At 37.3% G+C, this 22253-nt stretch overlaps 1 protein-coding gene across 5 annotated transcripts in view; it reads left to right on the forward strand.

Moving 5' to 3' along the window:
• RAB3IP (RAB3A interacting protein) overlaps window positions 1–22253 on the forward strand; it is a 49286-nt gene that overhangs the window by 9691 nt on the left and 17342 nt on the right. For all 5 annotated transcript variants that reach the window (XM_047787186.1, XM_047787190.1, XM_047787191.1 and 2 more), the window contains 3 exons: window positions 5855–6130; window positions 6822–7080; window positions 20675–20770. In XM_047787186.1, the coding sequence (XP_047643142.1) occupies window positions 5855–6130; window positions 6822–7080; window positions 20675–20770 (631 nt within the window). The remainder of the gene's footprint in view (window positions 1–5854; window positions 6131–6821; window positions 7081–20674; window positions 20771–22253) is intronic.

Genomic DNA, 22253 nt, shown 5'->3' on the forward strand with positions numbered 1-22253 from the left:
CAGACGCGGCTCGGATCCCACGTTGCTGTGGCTCTGGCGTAGGCTGGCAGCTCAGCTCCGATTAGACCCCTAGCCTGGGAACCTACATATGCCGAGGGAGCGGCCCAAGAAATGGCAAAAAGTAAAAAAAAAAAGAAACCAAGCTACGTATTTCCAAATGAGAGAACTGAGATACACATTGCCCAGTAATCTGATAGCAGAATTCAAACCTGCCTCTTTTTGAGCTTTGCATCTTATGTTCCTAGTAAAAATATTTGTATTTTCCATAAATGCTTTGCTCTCATACTTTAGACATGCCTAAATTCTTCCAAGGGCACCTGTGATTGTGATGTGGCAGCACTAGCTCCTTAACCTGCTGTTAAGGAATCTAAGCTGCACCTGTGATGTGGCAGCACTAGATCCTTAAACTGTTGTGCCACAGTGGGAACTCCATCCCAGGGATGGACTGATGGATTTTAATTCAATTTAAGGAGAAACATTTTTACTCAAAAATGATCTAATGGTGGAACAGCAAAACAATTCTAGTGGTGGTAGTGTGGTGCGGTGGTTAAAAGCCTAGGACTCTGGAGTCTGACAGACATAGGTTTTAATCCCAGCTACCCTAAACTGTAATTTCCTCAACTGTACATGTACTGGAACTATACTTGATATTAAGTGCTCAGCTTTAGTAAATGACAGCTTAGCTCTTATTATGGGAGAAATAGCACTGTAATCCCATGAGACTGGGACTGGTAGTTGGATGGCCCCGCAACACATTCCCTCCTTCTCCCCCTGGATTATTTTGAAGCAAATCCAGGTAATTTTGAAGCAAATCCAGGTAATTTTATTTCATCTATAAACACGTCAGGGTGTATCTCTAAAGGATAAGAATTTTTTTTTACATAATCGTAATACCATTATTACCCCTAAAAACGGACCATGATTCATAATATCAGTAATATCCATTGTTCAAGTTCCCTTGATTGTCTCATTATGTTTTTATATTTGGTTAATTCATTTTTATTTATTTTATTTATTTTTTGTCTTTTTGCCATTTCTTGGGCCGCTCCTGCGGCATATATAGGTTCCCAGGCTAGGGGTCTAATCGTAGCTGTAGCCACTGGCCTATGCCAGAGCCACAGCAACGCAGGATCCGAGCCGCGTCTGCGACCTACACCACAGCTCACGGCAATGCCGGATTGTTAACCCACTGAGCAAGGGCAGGGATCGTACCCGCAACCTCATGGTTCCCAGTCGGATTCGTTAACCACTGCACCACGATGGGAACTCCTGGTTAATTCAAATAAGAATTCAGACAAGGTCCACACATCATATTTCATTGTATTTCTTAAGTGTCCTTATAAATTCCCTTTTTCCATTTTTATTTATTGAGAAAACCAGGTGGTTTATCCGGTAGAGTTTCCCAAAGTCTAGATTTGGCTGTTTTTGCCCATATGGTGTTATTTTTAATATGTTCCTCTAACCTCTGTATTTCCTATAAACTGATGAACATCTAGAGGGTTGACTGCATTGGGGTTGTTTTTGTTTTGTTTTGTTTTTTTTATTAGTGCAGAATGCTTCAAGGATGATGGTAGTTTCATTTCCTGTTTTGCCACATAATTTTTATTATGTCTGATTTTCTCCCTTTTTGTGATAATTTGTCATTTGTGAGTTCAGGTACTGTCATTCTGATCTATTAATTATAAAGTCCCCTAGATTTTACCTTAGAGTTTTAATAGTTATTGATAATCATTGCCTAGACTCATTTTATTAGGGTTGCAGAGTTTTGTTTATTAAGTGGGATTCTTTCAAAAGAAGGACTTTTTTTCCCATAAACTATTTAGTTCTCTGATGTATGGGGAAGCCAGGATAAATACTTAATTCTTTATTTTGTCAATTTTCGAAATAGTGAATTGGTTCCATAGCACTGATCAAAAAGGACTAGTGAAATTTTTTTTTGTTTTATTTTCAGTACAGTCATGAACTCATGGGTTGAAAACTATTTTTTTGTTTGTCCTTTACAGATGTTATTCTTTTTGATATTCACATTGTCCATCTTAGATCAGTAGAATCCTTTCGATACCACTCCAGTAGTCTTTGATAGCTTTCTTGCTTCCTAGTGTAACAAGATGTGCCAGGGTCCTTTTGTACATTACTGCCCAGGGCCTGGAATCAGACATTTCTCTGGGGAGCCCTTGTTCTTTTTTTGCAGGAAATGTTATTACTCTAGGCACAAGGGGTACTCATTGCTCCTCAGTTGGTTATTGTTATTATACCTTTTCAGTGGATAAAGGTAAGCATTTTTTTAAATAGAAAAATTTTTCCTGATATTTCTGATTCACATTTAAAACTTAAGAGTTTTAAATTTCTTGATATTATATCTATCTTTATCTTATGCTAAAAATCTTAATTCTGAATGACATTAATCTTTTTTTTTTTTGTCTTTTTTGTCTTTTTAGGGCTGCACCCGTGACATATGGAGGTTTCTAGGCTAGGGGTCTAATAGGAGATGTAGCCGCCGGCCACGTCTGCGACCTACACCACAGCTCACGGCAACGCTGGATCCTTAACCCGCTGAGCAAGGCCAGGGATTGAACCCTCAACCTCCTGGTTCCTAGTCAGATTCATTAACCACTGAGCCACGACGGGAACTCCTCAATAATCTTATATAATAGTTTCAGTATAGCAATATCAGCATTACTGCTAATACAATTACTGAAAATAGTGTACTCTTTTTTAAACTTCCTTTTGTCTTTAAAATATATTCTGCTATGGATATACAGTTTTATTACTATATTTTAAAATCATTTGAAATAGTTCTTTTTGATGGTTAAACTACCATGTCAATATATAGCTAGCTTCATTTGTTTTATTTTTAGAGGTTCTTTTTTAAAATCTAAATTTGTTTTATCATTTATATGGTTCCAAGTTCAAATTCATGTCTGCAAAGCAGGGTACATTTGGAAAAATCTAGATTTTGTGCCTGCGTCCTCTTCCTGTTCTCGCCCTTTTCCTAAAGGTAACTTTTTAAAAAATTAGGTTTTGGTTTATCCTTCTATTTCTAAAATGTAAGTACTTTTAAATATATGTATATATTATATACACATGCAAATAAATTTATATTAAGGTAGCTTTCTATACGTAGTTTCTTGTTTTTTAACTTGTCAACATATCCTCAAGGTCACTTCATAGCAGTATGTAGATATTATTCATTTATTTTTATAGCTATATGGTGCTTCATTATGAGGAGGTACATTGAGTCTTTTGCTGATGCTCTTGGCCATGTGCATACATCTTGTTTATTTTGCCTATTTATCTTTGGGATAAAGTTCACTAAGTGAACAATGTTAGGTCATAGGTTCAATGAATGTGACATTTTGCTAGATATTGTCCAATTTTTCTCCATAGGATTTGTGCCATTTTATGTTTCCAGAAATGAAAATGATTTCACACTGCAAAATTCAGTGAACCTCTTAGGTATTGAGAAATGATTTAGAAGTATAAAGCTAGAAGAATGGAAATATTATAGTTCCTGATAAAATGTCAAAGTTTAATGAAAATCTCATTTCTACCATAAAGTGAATTGATTAGTAAACTCTATTCAAGTGAAAATGAAAAATTCAGGGTGAGATGTTTGCTTTGGTACTATGTGTGTATTATGAATAATGAATGAAAAATATTGTTTTGGAAAATGATAAATTATAATTGAGTTTTAAGTACTTTAAATTCCTTGATAATATGAATATTTCAGGTAAAAAAGCAAGGATTAGTTTCATCTTAAGTACTGAAATTACTGTTTGCTACAGTAAAGAAAACATTCATTGGATTTGAAATTTGGCATTTGTGGATTTAATAGTTACAGTTTTGTCTGTTCATATACAGTTGATTTTCAGTATCCACAAGGCATTGGTTCCAGGACTCATCCCCTCCTCAGTACCAAAACCCCCAGATACTGAAGTCCTTTATATAAAATGACATAGGATTGGCATGTAACCTGTGCACATCCTCCTATATACTTTAAGTGATCTCTTATAATCTTATAATAGCTAATACAGTATAAATTCTGTGTAAGTAGTTGCCAGTGTGTAGCAAATTCAAGGATTTGTTTTTGGAATGTCCAGAAATTTTTTTTCTGAATATTTTCTTTCTGAGGATGTGGAACCCTTGGATATGGAGAACTGACTATACATCCTCGAAGGTCTGAGACATGCAGTAATCTGTAATTTTGAAAAAATATGTAAATATTTTCTCAACGCTCTTCCTTCCCAACTTTATTGCAGTCTTTGTTGTTCCCTACTTGTCTTATTTTTAACACTTCTTTTGTTAAGAGTATGAGGGAGTAAATTTTTTACTCAGTTTAATGAATGAAGAGTTTAAAAATGAAATTAGGAGCTATATTGGTGCTTGCGTTTGGGAATTTTTGGAAGTTCTGGGAAGGCATTAGTCATGATTATCGAAGTAGGAAAGAAAAAACTGGGACGAGTGATTGGCTTCAGATTATAGAGGACCTTGATTTTCAGGATAACAAGTTTGGAATTTATTCTGTAGACAGTGGGAAATCCATAGAGGTATAAAACTGTATATTTTTCAAGTGAAAAACTTGAGTGGTATACTTTTTAGTTTTCGTGTAAACTTTGTGATATAACTGTGTAGTTATATGACATTTTTTTATTTATGGGAAACTGAAGCATACGTGTTCTTATTAATAACAATTTTTTTTTCTTTTTTAGGGCCACACCTGTGGCATATGGAAGTTCCCAGGCTAGGGGCTGAATCAGAGCTGTAGCTGCCAGCCTACACCACAACTGCAGCAGCACCAGATCTGAGCCACGTCTGCCACCTACACCACAGCTCATGGCAATGGTGGATCCTTAACCCACTGAGCAAGGCCACGTATAAAAAACTTACATCTTACTGATACAAGTCTGGTTTGCTACCACTGAGCCACAGGGAGAACTCTCAACAAATGTTTATTGAGGCTGTGCTCTGTGCCAGCTACACAGTATGCTGCTAAATGCTTTATGTGGATCGTTTCCCTTAATCCTCACAGCAGTCTGGAGAAGGGAGGAGTTATTATATTCCTATTCTCATTCCATTAGAGGAGAAATTTAAGGCTTAGAGAAATGTAATACATTATCCTGGATTGGATCCTGGACCTATATAGAACATTAATAAGATAATCAGGAAAATTTGATGGGGTTCTGTCATTTAGATGGTGATAGTGAGTGGTGTCAACTTCCTGATTTTGGTGATGGTGTTGTGATTAGATAGGAGATGTCCTTGTACTTAGGATAATACACTGAGATATTAAGGGGTAAGGGGCATCATGCCTGAAACATATTCTCACATGGTTTAATAGTTTCATAATCTGGCTGAAATATATGCAAGAGCTGTGCAACTCTTATGTAAATTTGAAATTATTTCAAATAAAAGAAGGAGCAAAAAAACAGTGACTCATCCAAAATCATATAACCAGTGTGTGGCAGAACAGAACCATTAGTTGAACTTAGGCCTGTCTCATTTCCAACCGTATGTGTGTCTATGTCTGCTGCCACTTCTACTTATTCTAACCAAAGTCAGGTATAATAGTAAATTTAAAAATATCAAGCAAATTTGTATTCAGTCCTCATCGTTACTTATTAATTACTCCTAACACTTTCAAGTTTATTCCAAGTCAGTCTGCCTTTCATAGTATTATATTCTGAGGTGACTTAGTAAAAAATGATTGTAATTTTTTTCCCTTTGCTATCTCTTTTTTTTTTTGCAAGTTTATACTTTATAATGGACTGTTAAACACATTCTATTAGTATACATTGTAATTTAATTTTAAATGTCACGATCTCAAAGGAACCACCTGCTTTTTGTTTTAACATAGGTTATCCTATGATGAAGCTTTTGCTATGGCTAATGACCCCTTGGAAGGCTTCCATGAAGTAAACCTTGCGTCACCTACTTCTCCGGACCTTCTTGGTGTGTATGAACCAGGGACTCAAGAGCAGACTACCTCACCAAGTGTCATCTACCGGCCACATCCTTCAGCTTTATGCTCCGCCCCTATCCAGGCTAATGCCTTAGATGTTTCTGACCTTCCTACACAACCTGTGTATTCATCCCCCAGACGTTTAAACTGCGCAGAATTGTCTAGTGTCAGGTAGGAGATCACCAGAATGCTTATTTTAGAGCATGGTATTAAATGATGTTTGCTTGGTTAACAAGTTTTATTATTTTGGAAAATTTGAGTATTGGAAGGTTTGTCTGTGAAGAGAAATATACATTAATGATCAAGAGCAGAGGTGGCAGACTTTATATGTAAAGGGCCAAATAGAAACTACATTAGGCTTTGTGGGCCACACAGTCTCTGTTGCAACTGTTGGACTCTGCTGTTAAAGTGTGAAAGCAATATAGACAAGTTGTAACTGAGTAAGCTCCAGTAAAACTATATATGGATACTGGATTTTGAATGTCATGTAACTTTCTTGTGCCACTAAATATTATTGATTTTTTTGAATGATTTGAAAATGTAAAAATCATCCTTGGCTTATGGGCTTTAAAAAGCAGGCGGCAGGCTGAATTTGCTCTGTGTTTTGTTGACAGGCCCATGTTCTAGAATAGCACTATCCAATAGAACTTTCTGGGATGATGAGAATATTCTTTTTCTTTGCTGTTTAATATGATAGTCATTAGCCACATGTGACTATAAAAGACTTGAAATATGGTTGCTTTGGCTCAGGACATGCTATTTTATATATAGTGGTGAACAAATTGGATAATGCAGTTATAGATGTGTGTTTATGCTGGTTATATTTGAGCATATGCTTATGTTTTTCAACTCTCCTTTACAGCATACATGTTACAGACTCAGCACCTTGTTCTACCTCTGGAGTCACGGCTGGGTTAACTAAATTAACTACAAGAAAGGACAACTGTAATGCAGAGAGAGAGTTTTTACAGGGTGCTACTGTAACGGAGGCTTGTGATAGCAGTGAAGATATTTTTGGGTTGAGTACTGATAGTCTGTCCCGTTTACGAAGCCCATCTGTTTTGGAAGTCAGAGAAAAGGGCTATGAAAGACTAAAAGAGGAACTTGCAAAAGCTCAGAGGGTAAGCAAAAAGATATTTTATTCCTCCATATGTTATATCAGAATTAATATTTTTACATGTGGTGGTGACTCAAATGAAATCATTGCATTTCTGCACTTACCTTTGTGTATGCACAGTGTCAGCTTCTGTTGGGCAGCATTTGGGAGTCTGTGAAATTGGCTGGGTAGTAAAGAAGCTCTTCTAAGAGTACTAACTGGAAAAAAGAGATTCTGAAATTCGTTTTTTTGCCCCCCTTCATTGCCTAGTCCCTTTCTTGCATTGTCTATAATGCAGATTTGGTGAGTTACGGTCCATGTGTGGGATGGACCTCTGTATATGTGGCTGAATTTGTGGTTATTTCCTTGAAGCCATTTAGTCCAAATTAGTATATTTTGAGGAATTATTTTAGTAGTAGTGCCTTGCCAGTCAGCTGGGTTTGAATATTTTTTGTACCTTGCCTTGGAGAATCTTCTTTTCCTAGTAATTTGTTCTTTTTCCTACTGGGTCATCTTTTAATTTCTGCTGTTTAGTCTTAAATTTGTGGCTATATCTGATTCTTTTTCTGAGTCTGTAATTAAATTTCAAAGGAAAATCTGTAGCATTTAGAAAAAAGGAAAGTTTCAAATCAATAATCTAGTCTTCCACTTTAAAAACTAGAAAAAAGAAGAGCAAAATGAAATCAAGAGCAAACAGAAGGAAGGAAATAAATAAGAGCAAGAATCAGTGAAATTGAAAACAGAAAAACTAGAGAAAATGAATGAAACATTATTCATTCTTTAAAAAGTTCAATATAATTGAAAAACCTCTAATAAGACTGACAAAAAAGGACAGAAGATGCATGTTATCAAGAGCAGGAATAAAAAAGGGGAAATCACTACAGACCCTGCAGCCATCAAAAATATAATAAAACAACAGCACCAATTCTACATACATAAATTTCAAAACTTAGGTGATATGGGCCAATTCACATTTAGAAAATTGAGACGACGGGGAAAACATTCGATAGCATAATTTCCAGCGCACATGACATTTTAGAAACATATATTCCCATCCTTTCCCCACCAGACTTATCTCTCAAGAGCATGACACTGATTTTTGAATCCCCAGTGCCTAGCATAATACAGTTTGATGCCTGGTGTATATGTCTCTATAAGTGCTTCAACGAATGGCTAATGGTTAAACAGTCATGTAGACATTTTAAACATTTTTGGTTGAACATATATTAGAAAGAAAAATCAGTAGCCTTTTTAATCTTTTCCCAAAGGTAGGGGGTGTGGTGAGATATGGTTATATTTGACTTCTGTCATCTGGCTCAGACTCGTGTCTTAATACAGAGTATTATGTGAAATCACAGTTTACACACACACACACACACACACACACATTGAACATATATATCCATCTTTGAGAAAACATTGTGGCTACTTATTGATCAGACTGGCTTGCTAATTTCTTAACTCAAGTTGGGAATTTCTTTTGTGGGATTTAGAAGTACTATTGAGGTAATTGAAATGATAATGGTTGTGAAAACATACATATGTGAATTTTATTATGAAGCATACAAGATAGTATTAATACTTAGAGCTCAAGGCTTGAAAAGGACTCTTGAATATGAAAATATATCCTGAGTTATGGCAATTCTTTAATCAAATTATGTCAATAGTCATTCCCTTTATTCTGGCTATTTTAAGAGCAGCCAGAAAGCTACTATTTTTCCATCCTTTTACTTTTAAATTATTTTTGTCTCCTTATTTAAGTGGGTTTTCTTAAAGGAAGCATATCATTAGATTTTGATTTTTTATCTTTTCTTATAATCTCTGCTTTTTATTTGGTATGTTTATGTTAGACTTTTTACATTTAATGTGATATGATTTCATTTAAATATGTCTTACTATTTGTCTTGTGTTTGTCTCTTCTGTTTCTTTCCCTTTTTTTTCCCTCCCTTTATGCCTTCTTTTGGATTAATTACATGCATTTTTATGATTTCATCTTACCTCCTTTGGCTTATTGGCTGTAGATCTTTGTTTTGCTGATTTAGTGATTGTTTTAGGGTTTGTAGTATATATCTTTAACTTATAGTATATATCTTTAACCCTGGTGATTAAATTAAAGATATATACCATAACGTTGTATAAAAAATTTACAAGAGTATACCATTGACCCTTGGAAATGTGGGGTTAAGCTCACTGACCCCCATGCAGATGAAAATCTGCATATAACTTTACTGCCAGCCCTTTGTATGTGTGGTTCTGCATCCATGGATTCAACCAACTATAGATTGTGTGATACTGTAGCATGTATTTTTTTTTGTCTTTTGTCTATTTTAGGGCTGTACCCATGGCATATGGAGGTTCCCAGGCTAGGGGTCTAATCAGAGCTGCAGCTGCCAGCCTATGCCACAACCATAGCAACACGGGATCTGAGCCACGTTTGTGACCTACGTCACAGCTCATAGCAATGCCAGATCCTTAACCTGCTGAGTGAGGCCAGGGATTGAACCTTTGTCTTCGTGGATGCTAGTCAGATTCGTTTCTGCTGAGCCACAATGGGAACTCCCTGCAGTATGTATTTACTGAAAAAAAAATCCATATAATGGACCATGTAGTTCAAACCCATGTTATTTAGGGGTCAACCATACTTCTTTTTTCCTCTGCTGATAAATTCTTTTTAGCTGTTGTATATCTTAAAAGGTCTTTTTTTTACCTTTGTTTTTGAAAGATATTTTCACTGGTAAAGAATTTTAGGTTGATAGTTTTTTTCTTTTAGTACTTTAAAGATGTTGCTCTAATGTCTTCTGGCTTGCACTGTTTCTTGCAAGAAGTCAGCTGTTATCCTTGCATTTGTTTCTCTGCATGTGATATGATATACCTCTTTATCATGAGCTGTAAGTGATTTGATTATGTTGTGCTTTAGTATAGTTTTCTTCAGGTGTCTTGATCTTGAAATTTGTTGAGTTTCTTGAATTTGTAGGTTGTTTATTTTCGTAGAAATTGGGAAAGTTTGGCCATTATTATTATTTTTTTGTCTTTTTGCCTTTTCTAGGGTGCTCCTGCGGCATATGGAGGTTCCCAGGTTAGGGGTCTAATCGGAGCTACAGCTGCCAGCCTACGCCAGAGCCACAGCAACTCGGAATCCGAGCCACATCTGCAACCTACACCACAGCTCACGGCAACGCCAGATCCTTAACCCACTGAAAAAGGCCAGGGATCAAAGCCACAACCTCATGGTTCATAGTCGGATTTGTTAACCACTGAGCCATGATGGGAACTCCTGGCCATTAATTTTTTTTTTGTCTTTTTGCCTTTTCTAGGGCTGCACCTGTAGCATATGGAGGTTCCCAGGCTAGGGGTCTAATCAGAGCTGTAGCCACCAGCCTATGCCAGAGCCACAGCAACATGGGATCTGAGCCACGTCTGCAACCCACACCACAGCTCACAGCAATGCCGGATCCTTAACCCACTGAGCGAGGCCAGGGATCGAACCTGCAACTTCATGGTTCCTAGTCAGATTCGTTTACCACTGAGCCACGATGGGAACTCCAATTTTTAAAAAACATTTACATACCTCCTCTGTCTCTCCTCTCCTTTGGGACGCCTATTACATGTACATTGGACTTCTTAAAGTTGCCCTGTAACTCCCTGGTACTCTACTCATTTATTTTTTAAATCTGTTTTCCCTCAGTGTTTCATTGTGGATAATTTCTATTATTGTGTCTTCAATGTCACTACTGGTTTTTTTCCTGCAGTATCTAATATATTAATATTATACAGTGTATTTTTATTACAAACATGGTTGTCTTTGGAGTTCCTGTCTTGGCGCAGGGGAAATGAATCCAACCAGGAACCATGGGGTTGTGGGTTTGATCCCTGGCCTCGCTCAGTGGGTCAGGGATCCGGTGTGGTCGTGAGTGGTGGTGTAGCTTGCGTCCAGCTTGGTGCAGCTTGGGTCTGGCATTGCTGTGGCTCTGGCGTAGGCCGGCAGCAACAACTCCGATTGGACCCCTACCCTGGGAACCTCCATGTGCTGTTTTGGGTCTTTTAAATATGTCACTTGTTTTCTTCAACACAACTGTTCTGTCTTATAGCTTCTTGAACATATGAAATACAGTTTAATAACATTTAATCCTTCTCTAATAACACTCTCATCTCTTCAGTTGATAAGCAGGAACAAATCATAGGCCGCACCTTATTTCCCTTTCTGGAGGATCACTGTCTTTTTTGCCTGATGCCCAGTGTCTTAAAAATCATTTCATATATTTTTTTCCAGTTTTTAAATTATGTCAGGCAGGGTGGTAAATATGATCCCTATTACTCTATCTTAATTGAGAGTGAAAGTTTTGTTTCTTTATTTGTATTGTTTGTTTGCTCTGTCCCATTCCAGTTAACCCCAGCACAGAAGTCTACACTTAACACACACACTTCACTAATTTTGAGCTTCATGAGGATTAGGATTACATGTGTTTTTGCTCATGTATATATCTCTAGCACATAATGGGTTCTTAATACATTTTGTTGATTAAATTAATTTATACATGTGTATGCAGTTACACTGTTTTGTAAATAGACACACTTGCATAATATATAATATGCTGGCTGCTTGTCAGGCACCCCTGTGTTTTAGTGACAACTTAATAGAAGCTCATTTTTATTTATTTAACACGTTAAAGTAGATGTTCCTAATTCACTGGCAGTTCTTTGTGAAATAATTTGGGGATCTGTGTTTCTTCTCTCATGGATCTTTGTAATCTTTTGGAGTTTTATTATCTGTATCTAACCAACGAGATGAAGGGAAAAGAAAAGTTGGAGAAAGCACACCTACTTGACTCAGAAGTGATACACATAATATTTACTCGCATTCCATTGGTGTGAACCCGTTTTGTGCTGTTACTTAGATGTGTGCTATGCTAGGAAATATAGTCCTTGGTGGGGCAGCCACTTACCAGCAACAAATCCATCCTGTGGGTATGTGTAGGGGGAGCGACCCTGTGATTATTGATTTTCAGGTGCAGAGATGCCAAAGATGGTGATGTAGTGATTCTTCACTTGTTTGGCCTTCCACAGGACATTGATGGACAGCTTTTGGTGGACTCTTAAGGCAGAAGCTGAGTTTTAGTACATGTTTTTAAAAAATGTAGATTCCTGGAGTCTACTTCAGATTTTTTTGAAATAAAATTATTGTATTGAGGCTTGAGGATATGTATTTTCCACAAAACTGCCCTGTTCTTTCTTTTTCTTTTTAAATTGAAGTATAGTCGATTTACAACGTTACGTTAGGTTTTGGTGTACAGCACCCTACTGATTCTTATTTTCACTAAAGTATAAGGTGTTACTTTCAACTTTTAATTATTCTTCCTTAAAAGGAAACGAAATGACTTAGAAAATAAAAATCCAGTGGAATAGCTTACAGCCAGAGAAGGTCATTCGAAAACACGTACTTGTAGCAAATCCATGTTTGGCATGGTCCTGCTACTCTTGAGGTGTTTACTAATTGGGGGGAAAAGACACGCATGCATGGCAATGTTTCATTGATTCTGAATTGTACATTTTCCGTCATTTTAACATCTCTGAAATCAGTTTGAGTTTTGAAATTGCTCTCAGCTGGGCAGCAGTCATGACAGTTGTCATTTTCTGCTTGTCCTTGAACTTGCTTATGTAGCTATTCATGTTATTATTAACTCAGTTGAATCATGTGAATTGGGTGCTGTATTTGTTGCTCTTATTTATTAGGTGAAATATCTTCCAAAGGATCTCACTGTGATGTGACATCACAACAAAATGCAAGGTTGAAAAGAGTGACATATGATAAAAATCTGTGTCTCCATCAGTTTAAAAGAGTTCTTCCTATGAAGTAAAAAATGAAAATTCTAAGTTAAAAAAAAAGCCATTGGATCATAGTTTCATTGCCAGTATTTTTCTTTCTTGATGTATAAAGTGTTTATCTTAAAAATAATGTCTTATGTTTGATGAAATATACTTGGTCATAGAGTCCTGATATTCTGTTTTAAATATCTCTCAAATGTCTTTTCTCTGGTACTGTTACTATTAAGTCTGTATTGCTTGCCTAAAATGTTGCAATACTCAACTGTTTTCCCTGTGTCCAGTGTTTTTGTTTTTACCTAGCCACACTGTTCCAATTATTGTTTAGCAATGCAGATCTGATTATCACTATCCTCTTTAAAAATCCTTCAGTGACTTCCTTGTTGCCTTTGAGATGATTTCCCCTTTTCTTTCAAGTAAGTCCTACTTTCTTAGCCAAGGCTTTTCAGGACTGGCATAAACCAGACTTTCTGGCATTATCTAACTGTATGGCATCTATCTCTCTTCCATCTTTAGCTACTGTAGAACACACTGTTTTAATTTTTCCTTTACATTTGGCAAACTCCTACTTTTTCTAGTATGTACACATCACTAGTATAGCCATTATCAATTTTTTTTGTGGATCTGTTTAAAGATTTGCTACCCTCATTAAGCAATAGCTTTGTAAAAAGCATGGATTGGGCCTCATTCCTTTTCTGTTTCTGGCACCTAGATGCATTCACATGAAATCAATGTTTGTTGAAGGAGTGACTTTGAATTTTTTTGGGGGGGGTGGGGTGCACACCCGTGACACATGGAAGCTCTCAGGCTGAGAGTGGAATCGGAGCCACAACTGCAGGCTTACGCCACAGCCACAGGGACACCAGATCCGAGCTGCATCCACGACCTACCCCACAGCTCACAGCAATGCCAGATCCCTGACTCACTGAACGAGGCCAGGGATTGAATCCTCATCCTCATGGATACTAGTCAGATTCCTTTCTACTGCGCCACAAAGGGAACTCCAGGAGTGAATTTTAAATAGCTGCTGTATTACAGCATAAGGTACTGATAATGGAAAGCACAAGTGACATTCTAAAAAATATTCACGGGAAATACAAATTTGACTTCATGTAAATGTATTGAATTGAACCTAGAAGCATTAAGATAAACTAGTCGGACATTTATGGTCAGTCCAGGCAGATGAGATCAGATTGGGAACTGAAACAAGAATGAATCAGACCATTTTAACTCTAGTTTTTCAGTATGGATGAAGGGCAGTAACTCTGAAAAGGGAAACTGAGCACATGTTGTAGAGGATCTTTAGTGTCAAGATGACATATATGACACTTGGTGTCGTAAATGATGATAGGGAGCTAATGTATATGTATTGCTCTAAGGGTTGGAAGCTTCTCAAGGGGACAGTATCTTATTTGGTTTTGTGTCCTGAGGTTTTGTTACTATAGTACCTAGCTAGCAGGAAATGTTGAATGGATTGACTTAGTTTTCATATATACTTAAAAAATTGTAAAATTTTAGAGTTTAGAAGAACCTAGTATTAAATTTTTGCATTTGTGGATTTATAACTTAATTCAGAGAGGATTGGTATCTTTATGATGACTTCTAGCAGAGAATATAAGGAAAAAAATTTCCTTTTTTGTTTTGGTCTACTTTTGTATTTTGTGTTTAAGAATATTTTAAAGTTTCATTTTGTGTTGTTGTCGTTAACACTGTGAGGTTTCCTTTATCTTTAATACTTTTGTTCTGCATTAGGCCTAGTCTGATATCATGATTGAGATCTTTATTTTGTTTTTATTTGTATTTTAGTACACTTCTGCCTATCCTTTTTTTAAAAAAAAAATCTGAATCACTTCATTTTAGGTATGTCTATTGCATACAGTGTAGAGATGGGTTTTACTTTTTTTGCCAATCTAAAAATCATTTTCTTTAATAAGTGAGTCACACACATTTATATTTCTTGGTAAGTATGCTGCATTTAGGCTTGTTTCTGTCACATAGTTTTCAAATGTCTACTCAGTGTATACAAATCTTTTACTATGTGTCTGTTTTCTTTGTGCCCTCTTCCTTTTTTCCCTTTTTTGGTATTTGAGGTTTGGTTTCCATTTTAGTTGTTACCTTGAATAAAAGAATTTCCCTTAGCCCTTTGAAGATACTGACTTTGTTCCTTACCATAAGCAATGCTATAAAATATCTAGTAACTATTTCCTTCTTCTTTATCATTTAATTTAGTTATGAGTATTAATGTTAATCTCCAGGGTGTTAAATATGTTTAGGTTTACACTAATTGATTTGTGAACCTCAAGTTCTCTTTATTCCCAATTAATATTTAAGGAATGAGTGAATTTAATTTCATCTTTCTCCTATGTTTGTTTGCTTGTTGCATGTTATCTTTACATTTCTAAAGCTTATAACATTTATGTAACTGTTTTGTCAGCTTTATTCCTATTTTTAAAAATAGACTTTTTAGAAGAGCAGTTTGAGGTTCACAGCAGAATTGAGAGACCCTGGAGTTCCCGTCATGGCGCAGTGGTTAACGAATCCGACTAGGAACCATGAGGTTGAGGGTTCAATCCCTGCCCTTGCTCAGTGGGTTAAGGATCCGGTGTTGCCGTGAGCTGTGGTGTAGGTCGCAGATGCAGCTCGGATCCCGCGTTGCTGTGGCTGTGGTGTAGGCCAGTGGCTACAGCTCCCATTAGACCCCTAGCCTGGGAACCTACATATGCCGCAGGAGCAGCCCAAGAAATGGCAAAAAGACAAAAAAAAAAAAAAAAGAATTGAGAGACCCCTGTTCCCCACATCTGCACAGCCTTTCCCACTGTGAACATCTCACCCCAGAATGGTACATTTGCTACATGTGGTGAACCTACATTGACATGTCATTATCCCCCATTTACTATTATTAGAGGTCATCCTTGGTGTTGTACTTTCTATGGGTTTTGAGAAAAATCTAATATGTATCTATCATTGTAGTATCATATGGAATAGTTTCATTGTCCTAAAAATCCTCCATGCTCTACCTATTCATCCCTCCTGTCCCCCAGTCCCTGGCAGTCCGTGATCTTTTTTACTGTTTCCGTAATTTTCCCTTTTTTAGATTGTCATGTAGTTGGATTCATACAGTATGTAGCCTTTTCAGACTGGATTCTTTTATCTAGTCATGGATTTATTTTCCTTGATGTCTTTTCATGGCTTGATAGTTCATTTCCTCTTAGCACAAAGTAATAGTTTGTTGTTTGGATGTACCAGTTTATTCATTCACGTACTGAAGGATATTTGGCTGCTTCCAAATTTTGGCAGTTTTGAATGTATAAACATCTGTGTACAAGCTTTTGTGTGGATGTAAATTTTTAGCACCTTTTGGTAAATACCAAGGAGTATGATTGCTGGGTCTTGTGGTAAGAGTATGTTTGGTTTTGTAAAAAGCTGCTGAACTGTCTTCCAAAGTGGGCTCTGTGGTTTTGTATTCCCACCAGCAATGCATGAGAATTCCTGTTGCTTCCTGTCCTTGTCAGCATTTATTTTTGTCAGTGTTCTGGATTTTGGCCATTGTTTTAGTTTGCATTTCTCTGATGACATATTGTATGGAACATCTTTTTACATGCTAATTTTCCATTTGCATATCTTTGGTGAGGTGTCTGTTTAGATCTTTTGTACATTTTTTAAACAGATTGTTTTCTTAGTGTTGAGTTTTAAGAGTTCTTTGTATACTTTGGTTAATAGTCCATTATCAGATGTCTTCTGCATATATTTTCTCCCAGTCTGTGACTTGTCTTTTCATTCTTATGATATCTCCATCTTTTAGTTGTAGTTCTACAGTTAAATATATTTGCTTCTCATGACCAGCCCTTAATGTTAAAGCTTCTTCAAGATTTTTTTTCTTGCTGTGGTGCGGCCCTATTTTTAGGGCCGATTTTTTTTTTTTCTTGATTGTCTGAAACTTACTCACTACATGGTTACTCAGGCAGGCTCATGGGGATGTATTTTCTAAAATTTTACAGGTTTATAACTTTTCTTTTTAGGGCCACACCCATGACATATGGAGGTTCATGCTAGGGGTTGAATCGGAGCTACAGCTGCCAGCCTACACCACAGCCACAGCAATTCCACATCTGAGCCACGTCTGCAACCTATACCACAGTTCACAGCAACACCGGATCCTTAACCCATTGAGCAAGGCCAGGGATCAAACCTGCAACCTCATGGTTCCTATTTGGATTCATTTCGGACTGTGCCACAATGGGAACTCCTACAGGTTTATAACTCTTTGTCTCTGGTCTTACACTTGAAGATAGTTTGGTCAGATTTAAAATCCTCAGCTCACAATACTTTTTCCCTTGAGTATCTTAAAAATGTGAATGAATCCTTTGTTTTCTAGCATAAAATGCTACTGAAATTTGATACCTGATTTTCTTTCCCTTGTAGTTGACTTGGCTTGCCTTTGTGTTCAACTTTTTTATTACAGTAACTTCGCATATGTTGTGTTTGTTTTTCATGTTTAAATGAGTTAGATTTCCCAGGGTTATTAGGATGAGGTTCCTGTGAAAGAGTAGGATAAACCAGGAGAGCTCTTCAAGTTTTACACTCCCTGGCTTTCCCTTCTGTTGTTGGTGGTGTAGCCACTTCTTCCTCTCAGAAGTAAGCCTTGTTCCAGGTTTTCTTGAGTGGTTCAAGATGGTGGTGTCAGGAGATCCTGAACCCACCTCCTCCCGTGGACACTGCAAACCTACAGGTACATGTGGAACAGTTCCCTCAGAGAAAAGACCTGAACACTAGTTGAACAGCTCCTCCACACAAAAGATAATGGGGCCACACTGAGATGGGTAGGAGAGGCAGAGGTGCAGTCTCACTAGAAGTACCACCCCTGGGGTGGCTGACCCACAGTCAGTAGGGATCTCACAGTCACAGAGCTTCTCCCTGAGGAGCAAGGGGTTTGTGCCCCACATCAGGCACCTCAGCCCTTGGGACCTGCCCTGGAGAGACGAGCCCCCAAAATGTCTGGCTTTGAAACCAGTGGGGCTCACATCCAGGAGACCCACACTGCTGTTGGGCTTGGTCTCAGAGTAAGTGAGTCTGTGTGGGAGCCTTTAGGAGTAGAATCTCAGTTCCCTAAGTAGGTCTCACCAAACCCAGGAGCAGGATGGATGAGTTGAGATCATAGTGAGAACTTCAACGAAGAGATAGAAAATATAAGACAGTATCAAACATTAAGTCACAGAGCCAAAGAATATAATAATAGAACTGAAAAATACTCTAGAGGGATTCAGCAAGAGGGTCGATGAAGAATGGATCAGTCATCTGGAAGACAGCACAGTTCAACCCAAATAGAGCAGCAAAAAAGAAAAAAGAGTGAAAAGTGAAGATAGCTTAAGGGATCTGTGGAACACTATTAAGGGGGAACAACATTCACATTACAGGGGTCCCAGAAGGAGAAGGGAGAGGGAGGTGGCGGAGAATACTTTGAAGAAATAATGGCAGAAAACTTTCCCAACCTGGGGAAGGAAACTCAGTTCCAAAAATGATGGACTCAGAGAGACACACACCAAGGCACATTATAATCAAAATGTCAAAGTTAAGGAGAATATTAAAATCAGCATGTGAAAAACAACTTGCTACATACAAGGGAACCCCTGAAAGACTATGGCTCTCAGCAGATCTTTCCACAGAAACTCTGCAGGCCAGAAGGGACTGGCATGATGTATTCAAAATGCTGAAAGGAAACCAAGAATATTCTACCCAGGAAGTTCCCTTGTGACAGTCGGTTAAGGATCTGGCATTGCTGCAGCTGTGGTGCACATTGCAAGTGTGGCTTATTTTCACTTCCTGACCTGAGAACTTCCACATGCCATGGGCATAGCCAAAACAAACAAACAAACAAAAAACCAGCAAGATTATCATTCAGAACTGAAGGAAAGAGAGTGCTGAGGAAACCACCTAAATGTCGACAGGTCAGCAGATGAATGGTTTAAGAAGATGAGGTACATATATACAGTGGAATACTACTTAACCATGAAAAAGAACGAAATATGCCATTCACAGCAACATGGATGCAAGTAGAGATTATCAAAATAAGTGAAGTAAGTCACAAAGAGAAGGACAAATACGATATGATATCACTGATATGTGGAATAGACTGTGGTTGCCAAGGGAGTGGGGGGAAGAAGTGGGATAGACTGGGAGTTTGGGGTTAATGTATGCAAACTATTACATTTAGAGTGGATAGACAGTCAGGTCCTACTGTATCGCCTAGGGAGCTATATCAAATCTCCTGGGATAGACCATGATGGAAGGTAATATATATAAAAAAGTGTGTAGGTGGGTGGGTGCGCGCGCACCTCACTCAGTGTGTATAGTCACTTTGCTATATGGCAGAAATTGGCATCATTATAAATCAACTCTAATACAAAAAAATTGAGGGAGAGATAAAGAGTGTTCCAAACAAGTAAAAACTAAACGAGTTCATCACCACTCTACAAGCCTTACAAGAAATGTTAAGGGACTTCTTTAAGCTGAAAAGAAAGGGTACTAATTAGTAACAACAACAACAACAAAAACCCTATGAAAGTAAAAGAAGGTTTCCTGCATTATCCCAGTGTCTCTGTGAGCTTTATAAACGTAGCATTACATTATTTTTTTTTTGTGGTGATCTGTTTCCTTTGGAACCTTGGCACTTCTTCCTCTTTTAATACCTGAACCTTCTCTCTCTCTCTACCTCCGTTATTCCTCTCCTGTAATTTGATTTTATATTCCAGGAGTTTTCCCTTTACAGTGGGGCTCTGTCCTTCTGGAAAGGTTTCTCTGCTGGATATTTTGCAGCAGAGAGTTTAGAGCTTCACTGTACTGTTTGCTGTGTCTGTGCCTGCATAAGATTTTCACACCCAACTGCAACTTAGAGCCTGTGAAAACCTTTCCCTTTTCTCCATTTGTTCTCAGATTTTTTTTTCTCTCACTTTTTAACCAAAGGTAGAAACCTCTTCTTGTGGGACATTTGTGATGATTTGGGGGTTCCAAGGCTTTATAGAGTCTTTCTGTTGTCCCTTTCAGTTCCTGCTGCTCCCTTCCACACAACTGCTGATCTGTGGTCTGGGCACCCTAGCCACATTTTCTCATAGTCTAAGATGTGTGGGCATTCTCTTTTACCTCATTTTGTTGAACATGTGGTCATTGGGTTCTTCTGATATCCCAGGTGGTATATTTGGTTTTCAGCAGTTGTTGGGGTTTCAAAAACTATGCTGCCAGCACACAATTAACAGCACAACTAACCCTTATTTTATTAGTGTATTTGTGGCCAATATATAGGGAGCTTGGATTTTTTTTTTTAATCTACAAGTTTAAAAGGTTAGAGAAATAAAAAATTTCGTATTTTAACATCTTAAGGAATGTTTAGCATCTGTTATGACCTATTGAGAAGTTATCTATAAATACAGGATTTTTGTCATTAATATTATTCTTGATTTTAAATGCAAATACACATCATTTGCCTCTGGTTACAGTGTTAAATGGATATAGTTTCCTAATGGAAATTTTGGACTAGTAGCAGTATGGTACATGAAGTTATTTATGTACTAACACGGTTATTTTATGAAAGAAACATAAGAATTTAACATGTGAGTTAGAATTATTTATAATTTTGGATTTGCCTGATCATTTCCACATAGCAAGGGCTGAGTAAACACTTTCCGTGTAAATGTGGTAGAAGGGGCTGGTATTAATGTTTGGTAACTTTTATTAGTAAAGATTATATAGTCTGAATCTAACTTCAAATTTTGGAAATCAAAAATAAAATAATCAATTTCTCATAGGAACTGAAGTTAAAAGATGAAGAGTGTGAGAGGCTTTCTAAAGTACGAGATCAACTTGGACAGGAATTGGAGGAACTCACAGCTAGTCTGTTTGAGGTTGGTCTGTTTACATCTTGGCCAAGAACAACGTCTTGATTTTTATATATTGATAAACTTGTTTTTTGAGGGACTCTTAAAACAGATATGCTTCGCTTCGTGCATATTTATAAATCCTCTAAAAAAAATAAAAGCTTTAAGAAATGTAGAGTCTACAACTTAAAATGATGTGAAAAGAAAAAAAAATACCACGGGCTACTGGATTTTAAAATACATATGTGGAAAGAAGGAAGGTACATTTTAATTTTGCTTTTACCAACTATTTAGGGGCTGCTTTAGAGTAACTTGATATAATTTCATCACAAAGATGGCGAATTCTTGATAGAGGAGGATTTGAGGAAGGTGAGAAGGCACACACCTTTTTCTCCAGCCTGCCACAGGATCATGTCTACCCAGTTTGAGCAATGTTTCTCAAGAGGGATGCCAACTGACATTGTACGACATTTAGCATTCTTGGAGTATTAGGGTTTTCCAAGAAACAGAACCAGTAGGATGTGTGTATGTATGTATGTATATATAATACATTTATATTTACTTTATAAACACACACACAAACACACACACACAGACTTATGTAAGGAATTGACTTAAACAATTACGGAGCTTGACAAGTCCCAGGATGTGGAGGGTAAGTTGGTAGGCTGGAGACCCAGGAAGGGCTGATGTTTCAATCTGAGTCTGAAGGCAGAAAGAATTCTTTCTTACTCTTCAGAGATGAGCCTTTTGGTTCTACATAGGCCTTCAGCTGCTTAGATGAGCCCCATCAACATTATGGAGGGTATTCTGTTTTACTCCATTTGCCAAGTCATGTGTTAGTCTCCTCCAGAAACATCTTCACAGAAACATCTAGCATGTTTGACCAGAATATCTGGGCACCTGTGTCCCTGTCAAGTCGACACACAAAATTAACCATCACACTTGAATTAGCCCCCCAAATTCTAGTAATACTCCCTCATCATATTGACAATTTTTAAATATCCCTGAGGGATGGAGAGAGAATGTGATTTCCTTGGTAAGAACCACTGCTGTAGGGTGCCTCCTTTAGGTTATAAGACCTTTAGCCTTCAGAAGTTCCTTATCAAAAACATTGATGTGATACTAGGGTTACTAGTGTCATTAACACTTTACCAATATTTTCTTTTTTTCCCTAAAATTTTGTTCATAAAATCTTTAGTAAAATATTTTAGGGGAAATATTACTTTTTGTTATTTTTATATACACAGCATCTTTTTCAGTTTTAGGTATGGGTATTTGCATAGCTGTAATCCTAATATATTTTGTAATTTTTTTTAAATAACGTCTTTTCATGCTACTACATAGTCAGTATAATGATAATCATAAGTATATTCCACAGTTTTTTATCATTACAGGCAATATTGAGGTGGATATCTACAGACATATGGGCTTTTTCCATGCCCCTTCTGCTCAACACCCTTTTGCCCTCTCCTCTGTCTTTTTTGGAGTCATTTTCTTCCATGAACAT

Source organism: Phacochoerus africanus, chromosome 7, assembly GCF_016906955.1.
Source record: "Phacochoerus africanus isolate WHEZ1 chromosome 7, ROS_Pafr_v1, whole genome shotgun sequence".
Lineage (NCBI taxonomy): Eukaryota > Metazoa > Chordata > Mammalia > Artiodactyla > Suidae > Phacochoerus > Phacochoerus africanus.